The sequence below is a fragment of the Oncorhynchus nerka genome, linkage group LG3, assembly GCF_034236695.1.
Source record: "Oncorhynchus nerka isolate Pitt River linkage group LG3, Oner_Uvic_2.0, whole genome shotgun sequence".
Classification (NCBI taxonomy): domain Eukaryota; kingdom Metazoa; phylum Chordata; class Actinopteri; order Salmoniformes; family Salmonidae; genus Oncorhynchus; species Oncorhynchus nerka.
The window spans coordinates 30,343,020-30,356,744 of NC_088398.1; the positions used below are offsets into that span (position 1 = coordinate 30,343,020).

At 49.2% G+C, this 13,725-nt stretch overlaps 1 protein-coding gene across 1 annotated transcript in view; it reads right to left on the reverse strand.

The window, feature by feature from the left end:
* LOC115114274 (PC3-like endoprotease variant B) overlaps positions 1-13,725 on the reverse strand; it is a 151,309-nt gene that overhangs the window by 57,480 nt on the left and 80,104 nt on the right. Inside the window, exons 7-11 of the mRNA XM_065006131.1 lie at positions 3,730-3,767; positions 2,797-2,876; positions 2,436-2,524; positions 1,131-1,303; positions 704-919 (exon numbers count right to left, since the gene is read on the reverse strand). Of these exons, the coding sequence (XP_064862203.1) occupies positions 704-919; positions 1,131-1,303; positions 2,436-2,524; positions 2,797-2,876; positions 3,730-3,767 (596 nt within the window). The remainder of the gene's footprint in view (positions 1-703; positions 920-1,130; positions 1,304-2,435; positions 2,525-2,796; positions 2,877-3,729; positions 3,768-13,725) is intronic.

Sequence of the window (13,725 nt, forward strand, 5' to 3'; positions counted from 1 at the left end):
ACGCCTGAGCTGAAATGTGACGCTAACTGAAGTTGGTTAGCTTAAGAAAACCTTGAGTAAATCTAGCTGGCTTTCGCAGGAAACACTTCTGACCATGAATGTGGTGACTGACTGAATGCCCCAGGGGAGTAAAGCCTGGAAGTAGCAGTAGTCACAGTCACAGTCAGTGGTAGGTGTTACTGGGTAATATTAGACTGTTAGTCTGTATCCATGGAGCTGAGCATACAGACATGTTTCTTTCCTGGCCTTCGACTTTGTCACACTCCTGAACTGAGTGCACATCAACACCTCTCTTCCTTCTCTCGTTCCCTCTTCTTCTCCGCCGCTTCAGCCGCGGTGCCACGCTTCACCTCCAATTAACACTTGCGACTGTGTGTGTGTGTGTGTGCATCCACACATATCCGCCAGCCACATCCTGCCCAGCAGCCTCCCAGGTCAACCGTGAGGCCGCTATAAATATCACAGCAGTTAACAGGCTGCTAACAGGAGCTATAAAGAGCAGTGCTGCACTCGCTCTCACACAGTGTCGAATAGACACACACACACACACACACACACACACACACACACACACACACACACACACACACACACACACACACACACACACACACACACACACACACACATCATCATCATCATCAAATAGGTATACACGCACGCACGCACGCAGACACACCCACCCACACACACAGAGACTTACTAGGGGTAGTGTGTTTTCCAAACTGGCTCCAGTTAGAGTGACAGCCATGACAGCAGGGCAGGGCTCACCGAAAAAGGCGGGCTTGCCCATGTGAGTGACCGCACCGATGGCAATGCTGTAGACACTGTTGACATAGCCGTCTGCTCCACAGTGGTCGTTCACCAACCCACCATTACCAGACGCCCACACAAATATACTTCCTTTTCCACCTCGCCCCTGTATTAAGGTGAAAGAGAGCGGAGAGGGGAGTTGGTGGAAGGATAAAGTTGAATAGAATAGAATTACATGGAATAGAGAAAAGCGAGCGCGCACGCGTGCATGAGTTTGTGTGTGTGGACGTGCATGTGTGCATGCATGTACAGTATGGGTGTGTGTATACTTGCGTGCCTGCATGTACTTTTCCTGTGTGTGTGTGTGTTATCCTTGCCTTCTGCGTGCCCAGCCTCAGTGCTTTCTGTGTGAGTGTCCCCGGCCCGGCCATCTCCTGTCCGTCGTCCCGCGGGCCCCAGCAGCACACGTACACATCGATGAAGTCGTTGTTGAAGGTCAGAGACGTGGCCTCCATGGAGTCTGTCACCGTGCCGTCCAGCAGACGGATACCTGGCCGGGTCAAAGGTCAGAGGTCAAGGGGCAGAGGGAAGAGGTCAGGGGGGACAGTTCACTCCAAGGATGATTTTTTTACTGCACATTTATTATGATACCGATCTAGCCCTGTGAATTGGTTTGAACAGCTGTTGGCTTTTAGAGTTATAGTATGACACTAGAATAAAAACAGTGATTTTCAGAGGATATTTTTATTCAAATGTCACAATACATTTTCTTGTTGATGCATACTGTACGGCTGTATTATATTAGTGATCCTCACTAAAAAAACGAATTACAACAACTCAAACCCAAAATGAGATGTTAAATTAGGTCTGTATGGCTCAATAATAGTGTGTCCCTGTCAAATCCAAACACAAACACTGATTAGATATATTTCTCTCATCATTCACAAATACAGCTGAATATCAACACCTAAACTGGCTGCAATAGATGTATTGATTGCTGGGCTTCATCGAAGGAATGCTCTGCAAATGCATTGTTCTGTTGTGGATCCGCCTGCGGTCCCTTTGTCCTCGTTATCAAGCCTCGGCGCTATGATTCACTTTAACTAGGTCTGCCTCCCAAAAACCCACCCTATTCCCTATTTTGTTTGTGCACTGCTTTTGACCACGGCCCATCAAACGTAGTACGCTATATGGGAAATAGGGTGCCATTTGGGACTCATGCATTATCTCGCCAGCTGATGTCATAACCAATCACTGGCATTGCATTACCCTGTTGTCATTTGCCTTTTATTGAGCCATTTCATTACATTTGATGTGTGATCGTCCTCGTAGCATGTTACCACTGCACTGCTACATATCATATAATTTCTCTGGTAATATAAACACGGCTCTTCTCGTCTTCACGAACGCACTGTCACTCTACTGTTCATTGTCACCACGCCTAGCGTCTCCTACTCAGTCCGACTGAGTCATGGAATGACTGAATCATAATGGTATACTGCATTAGACAATATCATGTCTCGTAGACAATGTACGTTTGTCAGAGAACAGCGCAATCCTATTATATATATATTATGGTACAATCATTCAACGAGACGCACATTTGAACCATACGATCACTTCTACCGGCATTTCCTTCTGATAGATTACATTGGCATGGACGCGGGCAGTGTTGTACTCACCACCGATCCTGGCGTTGAAAGCGATGCCCACGCCACAGTAAGAGTTGTTGGCCTCCATGGCCACTTCCCCTGCACATCGGGTGCCATGACTGGGACAGGTCAGAACGTTATGTCGTACACATGCACACACAAACACGTACACACATAATCACACAGCCACTCTTCTCATGCACACACACAAAACAAAAAATGACTGTATCTCTGCGCAAGTTTTGACAAAGAACAACCCATTCCAAAAATGAGGAAACAAAACTTCAAAAGGAAAGATGACTGCAAATAGTGAGAGATGACAGGGGAACACGAAGAATGAGAGAGGGGATGAAAAGAGTGAGACGAATGTAGAGATTAAGAAGCGCGTTACCCGTTCTCCTCGTCTCTGAGTGGCATGGGGTCATGGGAAAGGCCGTGGGAGCCACGCAGGTCAAAACTGGCCAAGGCCTCCTGAGAGACACACCATAGTGTAATGTCAGGGAACAACATGGAGAGCATGTAGCCTGATCCCAGATCTGTTATTAGCTGTACAACTCTTATGGTTGTTAGGGGTTGGCTATACAGCACGATCAGGTCTGGCATCAGAATTGGGAGGACGTGGAAATGACACAGGAAGTAATAAAACATTACATTTCTAGAAGCATATTGATGTTTCATGATGGTCGTCTATGTGTTGTCCTGCTCTCTCATTCTATACGGGGACAAGCTGTTCACTGTGAGGGGAGGAGAGGACAGGCTACACAGCAGATGAGGGATGTGTGTCTATCGAGTCAAATGTGATCAAGGAGGTGCACTCGAGGAGACAGGAGTCAGAGTACAACCTCATGTAGCCATGCTTCAATCTCTCTCAGGCTGTACCTGAGTGCCAAACTACATGTTGGCCTGTTGGCTTTGATCTGAACAGTGGCTCTCAGATGATAAATGATAGAAAGCAGCAGTAGCCAGTCAATTGTCTGGCAGTCAGTCCACTACAGCGCCTCTACTCTGGGTGAGTTGGTGTAGAGTGCAGTCGCCCCTAGACGCTGATCTTGGGTCAGTTTACCATTTCCCCCACTAATGGTTAGGGTTGGGATTCGAGGAGGAGAAGCTGATCCTAGATCTGTATCTAGGTTGAAACTTCTCCCGAAGCAGTTAGCATCGCTTCACTATAGCTTCATCAATTTGACATGGGTGTTAATCTATCTGCTTTATAGCATTATCTACTGTACATACAGTAAATGCTTCATGAATGAATTGTGTAATGACCCATTAGGACAGATGACATAGATGGTCACTTCAAAATAAACCGCTCAAGTTTACTCACAAAGTTTCTCTTCAGATCCGTGTTTGTATGATCCACACCTAAAGGAGAGGCAGGAAAGTAAATATCAGTGTTTGTACATAAAAGCTACAAATGAGGGATACAGGAGCTAAAAGGATGCATGATTTAATACGCAATGAGTCTGGATGTTCCTCCATTCTCTCTTCTTTGAACCTGAAGGGATTTCTAAAAAAAATGTAAGCGGTTCGGCTGGGAGAGAGAAGACGAGGAAAGGAGAGGAAAAAGAGAAAGAAAATGCAGAGGACAGAGAGGATGCAGAGGACAGAGAGGATGCAGAGGACAGCGAGGATGCAGAGGACAGCGAGGATGCAGAGGACAGAGAGGATGCAGAGGACAGAGAGGATGCAGAGCACCTTTTGCATTCTGTTTCTCACTCATTGTATCCCTTCTATCTGCATCCCTCCTTCCACCCTATTCTCCCTTTCAACTTTAGCTCTGAACCAGCTCCCATGGAAATACAAATATGGGTTCTCTCCCTAGCCACTCTCAGTCTCTCTCTCTCTCTCTCTCTCTCTCTCTCTCTCTCTCTCTCTCTCTCCCTCTCTCTCTCCCTCTCTCTCTATCTCTCTCTCTACTTCAATCGCTGTACTTCAATCTCTCTATCTCTCCTGCCCCCTCTCTCTCTCCCCTTTTCTTTCTCCTGTGGAACGGGCTCTCTGCTAGGTCCTTTTTCTGCTCTCTCACCCCATCTCTCCCTCTTTTCCTCCTCCCTCCATCTCCCCTCCCTCTCTCTCCTCCTGTGGCTGAGCCCCTGTGGACTCTAGCTATACTTTCTCAATCTGTCTCTATCTCTCCCTCCCTCCCTCCCTCCCTCCTCCCTCTCATCCCCATCTCTCCATCTCTCTTCCCCTCTTTCTCTTCTCTCCTCCTGTTGCAGGGCCCCTGTGGACTCTCTCACAGACAGGCGAATGGAGGCCCCAGGAGGGCCCGGCCCGCTCTGCCACACACACACACGCACAAACACGCTCACACACACAGGACGCGCCAGCCCTTTGTCCCACGCAGGCTGTGCCGCCAGGTTGCCATGACAACCCGCCGTTGACCGAGGCGGCCTGATTGTGTTCATCTGTGAAGGGTTAGAGCCCGGGTGAGTACAAGCACACCACGCCTGGCCACAACCTCCATCTCTCTCTCTCTCTCTCTCCCCCCCTCTCTCTGTGTGTGTGTGTGAATCTTAGCCTCCCAGTAAATATGTCCCTCTCCATATCTCTCTATCCTCTCTTTCCTCTCGCCGCATTCTCTTTTTCTTCCAGTCTCCCTTCTGTCCTTCTTCGTTTCCTCTCCGAGCCCAACAGCCAGCTTAATAGATCATGTAGGCCAAAAAGAAATCAACCCATTATCATTGACATATACTAACAGTGAACTCAAAATCTACATCTACCTGTAGTAGAGAGAATCCCCTCCTGTGAGCATCACCTGTATAAAGCCTGGGCCTGTCTGGGTCTGTTCTCTGAGGTGTAGTGAATTACCACCAGGCTGCCGCTGGTGAAGGAGCTCACCTTGTTAACAAAGTTCAGTGAGCAGCGTTTCTGTGTGCGTGTGTGTGTGTGGCTGTGCGTGTGTGTGTGAGTACGGGCGTGAGTGTGCGTGTGTGAACAGCGTTTCTCTGTGTGTATGTGTGTGTTCATGCGTCCAAGTGTGTGTCTGAGCCGTCTTCACACTACTCAAGTCACCGCTAAGAGGTGACACACAACGCTCACCGCTGCAGGGATGTCATCAGGCATTATCGTCAAGCCACCGAGGGAGGGGACACGGAGGGGCACAGAGGACAAACCCACAGCCTCGTCCCCCCTGACTGAGGAGGCTCCCGTGGGCGGCCGGTGACAACAGTAACGATGATGGGATGTGGTGTGGTGGTAATCATCCTGATAATAGCCATGTCTAACAGGGCAGCCCTCTGCCAGCCTAATGAAGATCTCAGCAGCCACAGTGGAAATTAGCCGTCCAACATTGGCTGTAAAGGAGTGATGTGGATTGTGTGTGTCTGTGTGTTGAGGATGTTGGGTTTGTGGGGGGGGAGCGGCGGCTGTGCGTGTGTATGTGTGGGCGTGCGCACGCGCGTGTGTGTGTTTCTCTGTGTGTGTGTGTAGTATCTAATGCTCCCCGTCATGAAGAGATATTGTAACATAAAACGGGGTTCTAGGAAAGGCTGGTGAAAGTACAAACACACCGTGCTTGTCTTCTGCACACACCACACACTCAAACACCCACATATTTCGTGCACATTTAAGTGCATCAAGGTATACAGAGTCAGAGAGCAGACAGGCATGTCTCAGCTAGACGGAACACTGTAGGTGGTGGAGCAAATGTAAAACATGTGATGAATACAAATGCCTTGAACCTGAGTGACCCGGTCTGAAGTGTGTGCGTGTGTGTGTGTGTGCGTGCATCTGCGCGCCTGCGTACGTGTGTTTGTGTATGTTTACGTGTGTGTGTGTGTGTGTGTGTGCGCGTGTGCGTGTGCGTGTGTGTGTGCGTGTGTGTGTGTGTGTGTGTGTGTGTGTGTGTGTGTGTGTGTGTGTGTGTGTGTGTGTGTGTGTGTGTGTGTGTGTGTGTGTGTGTGTGTGTGTGTATGTATGTGTGTGTGTGTGCGTGCAGCGGCAGTACTCTGTCTCTTTGTGCCCTGTATTCATTGTGGACCTCAGGGTCGAACACACACAAATCACACATATAGATGCGCAGGAGCCATTTTGTGGCAACAGCGAGCCGGGAGCAGCAGTGGCAATGAATACACATCACTTCAGAGGAGACCAAACACACCTGGGTCTCACTTCCTGCTCTCACATTTGCCTGATTTTCTAAAATATTCACAGTAAATAGGGCTAGCTAACCTCTTCCTTTTCTTACAAACGTAACATGGCCATATCGCATCGTCGGAGCGTGGGGTTTGTATGTGTATTATGTGGAGGTAGATATCTGTAGACCGACGACTATGCCACTGAGAAGATCAATGAAATTGTATTGAGTTGAAAATGATCTGTGTCCAACACCCTGAGCTATTCATGTCTGTGAGTCTATCCACCCACTTACCTGAATTTAACCAGGTAGGTTACTATGGATCTTTTACAATACAGACCTGGCAACAAAAGAGTGTCAACTTCGTCTGTGTCTAGTTCACGCAGTTTATCATTCTCAGTGTCTAAAACTGGCTGTGTGTCTCACGTTGTCATATAATCCCACACTAATCCTGCTCTCGCCACACGCCTCTGGGAGAGTGTGTGTGTTCACGCAAGTGCGTGTGTGTGCGGGCGAGGTGGGACGCTGTGGCGCGGGGAAGCTGGTGTTATCGTGGCGATAGCGGTGGCGAGGGTGAGACTTCCTGCCCCCACACCTCCCTCCAATTAATCAGCGACGTCGTTAAAAGCGCCCGGGTGGACATGGAGACCTGCCCATAATTAGGGAGCTTTGTTCAGAGCTGACTGTGAGGGGCTGTGGAGGGGCTGCAAAGGGTGCGGGAGAGCAGAGTGTGGCACAGTGTGTGTGTGTGTGTGTGTGTGTGTGTGTGTGTGTGTGTGTGTGTGTGTGTGTGTGTGTGTGTGTGTGTGTGTGTGTGTGTGGAGGGAGGGAGGGAGGGAGAGAGGAAGAGCGTGGTGTGTGTGAGGGTGAGCTGTAAAGTGGGACATTAGTATTCAGGCGGCTCAGAGCGCCCCTACCGTTTCCCTGCCTGCCTCCCCACAGACGCTCTCTCTCCCTGGACACTGGAGGAGGCTGAGTAGGTTGGGCTGAAGTGGCAGTGGGTAGCTGGTTACAGTACCAGAGTCCTAATGTGGAGGACAGGTAGGGTGGGGGTCATTTAGGAATAGACCAACTGTAACCCATGTCAATTGTAAGAGAACCTGAAGCCTCATCCACACCTCACTCAAAACCTTTACATCCACCCTAATATCAACTATCTGCTCTCCACAGCTTTGGGTTTTCAACTAAGTGTCTGTCTTGGCAGCATCAATTGTCCTTCAACAATCCATATTTCAATGGCTTATAGTCATATAATGACTTAACTTGCATAGCTGACCCTTTGTTTTTGTCTCTGGCCAATAGTGACAGAGACACACCCATAGAAGTCGATGTCATCTGTGTGTGTTTTCATCTCAGCCAATCAGAGAGAGAGAGAGAGAGAGAGAGAGAGAGAGAGAGAGAGAGAGAGAGAGAGAGAGCGGGTTACAGGTCTGCGTTGCACACCAATCTCAGCCAATTCAGCACACTGACATCATGTTCATCTGTGTGTGTTTTCATCTCAGCCAATTCAGCACACTGACATCATGTTCATCTGTGTGTGTTTTCATCTCAGCCAATTCAGCACACTGACATCATGTTCATCTGTGTGTGTTTTCATCTCAGCCAATTCAGCACACTGACATCATGTTCATCTGTATGTGTTTTCATCTCAGCCAATTCAGCACACTGACATCATGTTCATCTGTGTGTGTTTTCATCTCAGCCAATTCAGCACACTGACATCATGTTCATCTGTGTGTGTTTTCATCTCAGCCAATTCAGCACACTGACATCATGTTCATCTGTGTGTGTTTTCATCTCAGCCAATTCAGCACACTGACATCATGTTCATCTGTGTGTGTTTTCATCTCAGCCAATTCAGCACACTGACATCATGTTCATCTGTGTGTGTTTTCATCTCAGCCAATTCAGCACACTGACATCATGTTCATCTGTGTGTGTTTTCATCTCAGCCAATTCAGCACACTGACATCATGTTCATCTGTGTGTGTTTTCATCTCAGCCAATTCAGCACACTGACATCATGTTCATCTGTGTGTGTTTTCATCTCAGCCAATTCAGCACACTGACATCATTACATTTACATTTACATTTAAGTCATTTAGCAGACGCTCTTATCCAGAGCGACTTACAAATTGGTGCGTTCACCTTAAGACATCCAGTGGAACAGCCACTTTACAATAGTGCATCTAAATCTTTTAAGGGGGGTGAGAAGGATTACTTTATCCTATCCTAGGTATTCCTGAAAGAGGTGGGGTTTCAGGTGTCTCCGGAAGGTGGTGATTGACTCCGCTGTCCTGGCGTCGTGAGGGAGTTTGTTCCACCATTGGGGGGCCAGAGCAGCGAACAGTTTTGACTGGGCTGCGCGGGAACTGTACTTCCTCAGTGGTAGGGAGGCGAGCAGGCCAGAGGTGGATGAACGCAGTGCCCTTGTTTGGGTGTAGGGCCTGATCAGAGCCTGGAGGTACTGAGTTGCCGTTCCCCTCACAGCTCCGTAGGCAAGCACCATGGTCTTGTAGCGGATGCGAGCTTCAACTGGAAGCCAGTGGAGAGAGCGGAGGAGCGGGGTGACGTGAGAGAACTTGGGAAGGTTGAACACCAGACGGGCTGCGGCGTTCTGGATGAGTTGTAGGGGTTTAATGGCACAGGCAGGGAGCCCAGCCAACAGCGAGTTGCAGTAATCCAGACGGGAGATGACAAGTGCCTGGATTAGGACCCTGCGCTGCTTCCTGTGTGAGGCAGGGTCGTACTCTGCGGATGTTGTAGAGCATGAACCTACAAGAACGGGCCACCGCCTTGATGTTAGTTGAGAACGACAGGGTGTTGTCCAGGATCACGCCAAGGTTCTTAGCGCTCTGGGAGGAGGACACAATGGAGTTGTCAACCGTGATGGCGAGATCATGGAACGGGCAGTCCTTCCCCGGGAGGAAGAGCAGCTCCGTCTTGCCGAGGTTCAGCTTGAGGTGGTGATCCGTCATCCACACTGATATGTCTGCCAGACATGCAGAGATGCGATTCACCACCTGGTCATCAGAAGGGGGAAAGGAGAAGATTAATTGTGTGTCGTCTGCATAGCAATGATAGGAGAGACCATGTGAGGTTATGACAGAGCCAAGTGACTTGGTGTATAGCGAGAATAGGAGAGGGCCTAGAACAGAGCCCTGGGGACGCCAGTGGTGAGAGCGCGTGGTGAGGAGACAGATTCTCGCCACGCCACCTGGTAGGAGCGACCTGTCAGGTAGGACGCAATCCAAGCGTGGGCCGTGCCGGAGATGCCCAACTCGGAGAGGGTGGAGAGGAGGATCTGATGGTTCACAGTATCGAAGGCAGCCGATAGGTCTAGAAGGATGAGAGCAGAGGAGAGAGAGTTAGCTTTAGCAGTGCGGAGCGCCTCCGTGATACAGAGAAGAGCAGTCTCAGTTGAATGACTAGTCTTGAAACCTGACTGATTTGGATCAAGAAGGTCATTCTGAGAGAGATAGCGGGAGAGCTGGCCAAGGACGGCACGTTCAAGAGTTTTGGAGAGAAAAGAAAGAAGGGATATTGGTCTGTAGTTGTTGACATCGGAGGGATCGAGTGTAGGTTTTTTCAGAAGGGGTGCAACTCTCGCTCTCTTGAAGACAGAAGGGACGTAGCCAGCGGTCAGGGATGAGTTGATGAGCGAGGTGAGGTAAGGGAGAAGGTCTCCGGAAATGGTCTGGAGAAGAGAAGAGGGAATAGGGTCAAGCGGGCAGGTTGTTGGGCGGCCGGCCGTCACAAGACGCGAGATTTCATCTGGAGAGAGAGGGGAGAAAGAGGTCAGAGCACAGGGTAGGGCAGTGTGAGCAGAACCAGCGGTGTCGTTTGACTTAGCAAACAAGGATCGGATGTCGTCGACCTTCTTTTCAAAATGGTTGACGAAGTCATCTGCAGAGAGGGAGGAGGGGGGAGGGGGAGGAGGATTCAGGAGGGAGGAGAAGGTGGCAAAGAGCTTCCTAGGGTTAGAGGCAGATGCTTGGACTTTAGAGTGGTAGAAAGTGGCTTTAGCAGCAGAGACAGAAGAGGCAAATGTAGAGAGGAGGGAGTGAAAGGATGCCAGGTCCGCAGGGGGAGGCGAGTTTTCCTCCATTTCCGCTCGGCTGCCCGGAGCCCTGTTCTGTGAGCTCGCAATGAGTCGTCGAGCCACGGAGCGGGAGGGAGGACCGAGCCGGCCTGGAGGATAGGGGACATAGAGAGTCAAAGGATGCAGAAAGGGAGGAGAGGAGGGTTGAGGAGGCAGAATCAGGAGATAGGTTGGAGAAGGTTTGAGCAGAGGGAAGAGATGATAGGATGGAAGAGGAGAGAGTAGCGGGGGAGAGAGAGCGAAGATTGGGACGGCGCGATACCATCCGAGTAGGGGCAGTGTGGGAAGTGTTGGATGAGAGCAAGAGGGAAAAGGATACAAGGTAGAGGTCGGAGACTTGGAGGGGAGTTGCAGTGAGGTTAGTGGAAGAACAGCATCTAGTAAAGATGAGGTCGAGCGTATTGCCTGCCTTGTGAGTAGAGGGGGAAGGTGAGAGGGTGAGGTCAAAAGAGGAGAGGAGTGGAAAGAAGGAGGCAGAGAGGAATGAGTCAAAGGTAGACGTGGGGAGGTTAAAGTCGCCCAGAACTGTGAGAGGTGAGCCGTCCTCAGGAAAGGAGCTTATCAAGGCATCAAGCTCATTGATGAACTCTCCGAGGGAACCTGGAGGGCGATAAATGATAAGGATGTTAAGCTTGAAAGGGCTGGTAACTGTGACAGCATGGAATTCAAAGGAGGCGATAGACAGATGGGTAAGGGGAGAAAGAGAGAATGACCACTTGGGAGAGATGAGGATCCCGGTGCCACCACCCCGCTGACCAGAAGCTCTCGGGTGTGCGAGAACACGTGGGCGGACGAAGAGAGAGCAGTAGGAGTAGCAGTGTTATCTGTGGTGATCCATGTTTCCGTCAGTGCCAAGAAGTCGAGGGACTGGAGGGAGGCATAGGCTGAGATGAACTCTGCCTTGTTGGCCGCAGATCGGCAGTTCCAGAGGCTACCGGAGACCTGGAACTCCACGTGGGTCGTGCGCGCTGGGACCACCAGATTAGAGTGGCCGCGGCCACGCGGTGTGGAGCGTTTGTATGGTCTGTGCAGAGAGGAGAGAACAGGGATAGACAGACACATAGTTGACAGGCTACAGAAGAGGCTACGCTAATGCAAAGGAGATTGGAATGACAAGTGGACTACACGTCTCGAATGTTCAGAAAGTTAAGCTTACGTAGCAGGAATCTTATTGACTAAAATAATTCAAATGATACAGTACTGCTGAAGTAGGCTAGCTGGCAGTGGCTGCGTTGTTGTTGTTCTATCTCTCTATAGTGCTGTTTCTTGTATTATGGTCTCTTGTTTCTTTAGAGGTTTCACTTTGTTGTCCTTTTTCTTTTCCCTTTTCTTCTGTCCTATCATGTTCATCTGTGTGTGTTTTCATCTCAGCCAATTCAGCACACTGACATCATGTTCATCTGTGGATGGATATAGGTGGATGAGAAGACATGCTAATAATCTCCCACTCTGCCTGTCCTCCATGACTGTATTCCGCTCTCCCCCCCCCACTCCCTCTCATCCCTGGTTCCGTGTCTCTCCTCCCCGGTTGTGTCTCTCTCCTCCATGTATATTTCCCTTTCTCTTCCTCTCCTGCCTCTCCCTGTATTTCTGCTCTGCTCTCTTGGTATCTGATCACAGTGGATGAGTGATTATGTTATTAAGGTTATTGTCATGTTCTGGGACATTACAGTAATAACAACAACAGTGGTGAGATGCAACATAGCGCACACTGCATCACACACATCACACCACCTTCCCATCTTGGCTGGGTGTCTCTTACAAAACAACCCATTACTAAAGCAACAATGTGACATCCTCACCCAATCCACTGACCACCAGTTAAAGAACTGGGCAGACACATCAGTTCAAAATCTACTTTTGATTGATATTTGATTAAGTTGTCTAATGTGGATTCAGTGTGAAATCAACAACACTTGGAGCCATGTCATTGGATTGTGGTTAAAAGTTGGCTGGAAAATAAGACTTAACTCACAAAATGTGAGTATGTTGATTACGTTTTGCAAATCTAATAATTTTTCCAATTTAATACAACATTGTCACATGGAAATCGTTTGATAGCTTGTGCTGAAATGACATGAATACAATGACATGAAAACAATAATTAATTGATACAGACAGTTTATACCCAGAAGGATACCACTTCAAAACTCAGCACCTCTACAATCAACAGATCCACTCATAATCTCATTACACTCCCATCAACACTCCAAGCATTTCCACCCAGCAGCAATATGGACAGCTGTCTACAGCTGCCCCCCCCCCCCCCCCCACTGTATAGCCTACAGATCTTCCCTGACTTCCATACTAAACACTGCAGCTCCCCGCTACTCAGGTCGCCGCTGCCTCGACCGCCGCAGCTTCACTCTCATTCGGCTAATTGTATTCATGGCGAACCGTGTTGACAAATTCATTTTGAAATCCATTAGTCTCGTGACGTTGTTTAAACGATGTGCCCATTACTGTCCGTTGCTGTAACACCCCTGATTCACATTCTAATACCCTTCTGATAAATCCGTTTATCTGCGACACATTCCGCTTGCCGTTAAGAGCGGAAATTAGGGAACTATTAACTATGTGGTGTTCTGTCTCGTGTGTGTGCGTGTGTGTGCGTGTGTGCGTGTGTGCGTGTGTGTGTGTGTGTGTGTGTGTGTGTGTGTGTGTGTGTGAGAGAGAGAGAGAGGTAGTGGGAGGGTGAATACAGAAGAGGCAGACTAAGTGACTATAGAGCAGGTAGGTAGGAGAAAAAAAACAAGGAAGGGAGAGAGGGTTGAATTAGTGAGAGCAGAGGAGGAGAGAAGGACTGAGAGTGAGGAGGGATGGAAGAGGAGCAGAACAGATGAAGTGGCCTAAAATAAACCTCTTCTCCAAACGGCTCCTTCTTCTCATTACCTCCTACTCCTCTTCCCCTTCCACCTTCTGCTCATCCTTCCTCTCCTCTTCCTCAACCTACTTCTTCTCTTCCTCATCCTTCCACTTCTCTTCCTCCTCTCCCATCCTCCCCCTCCTAATGTACCATTTCCTTTGCCTCCACCTCCTCCTCTCCGTGCTCCAAGTACAGTACACTGCCTGCTGGTGTGTATGGGGGTTGTGTGGTGTCAGAGTGTAGCCTCATAGCCATGATTAGCTGCTTGTTTATG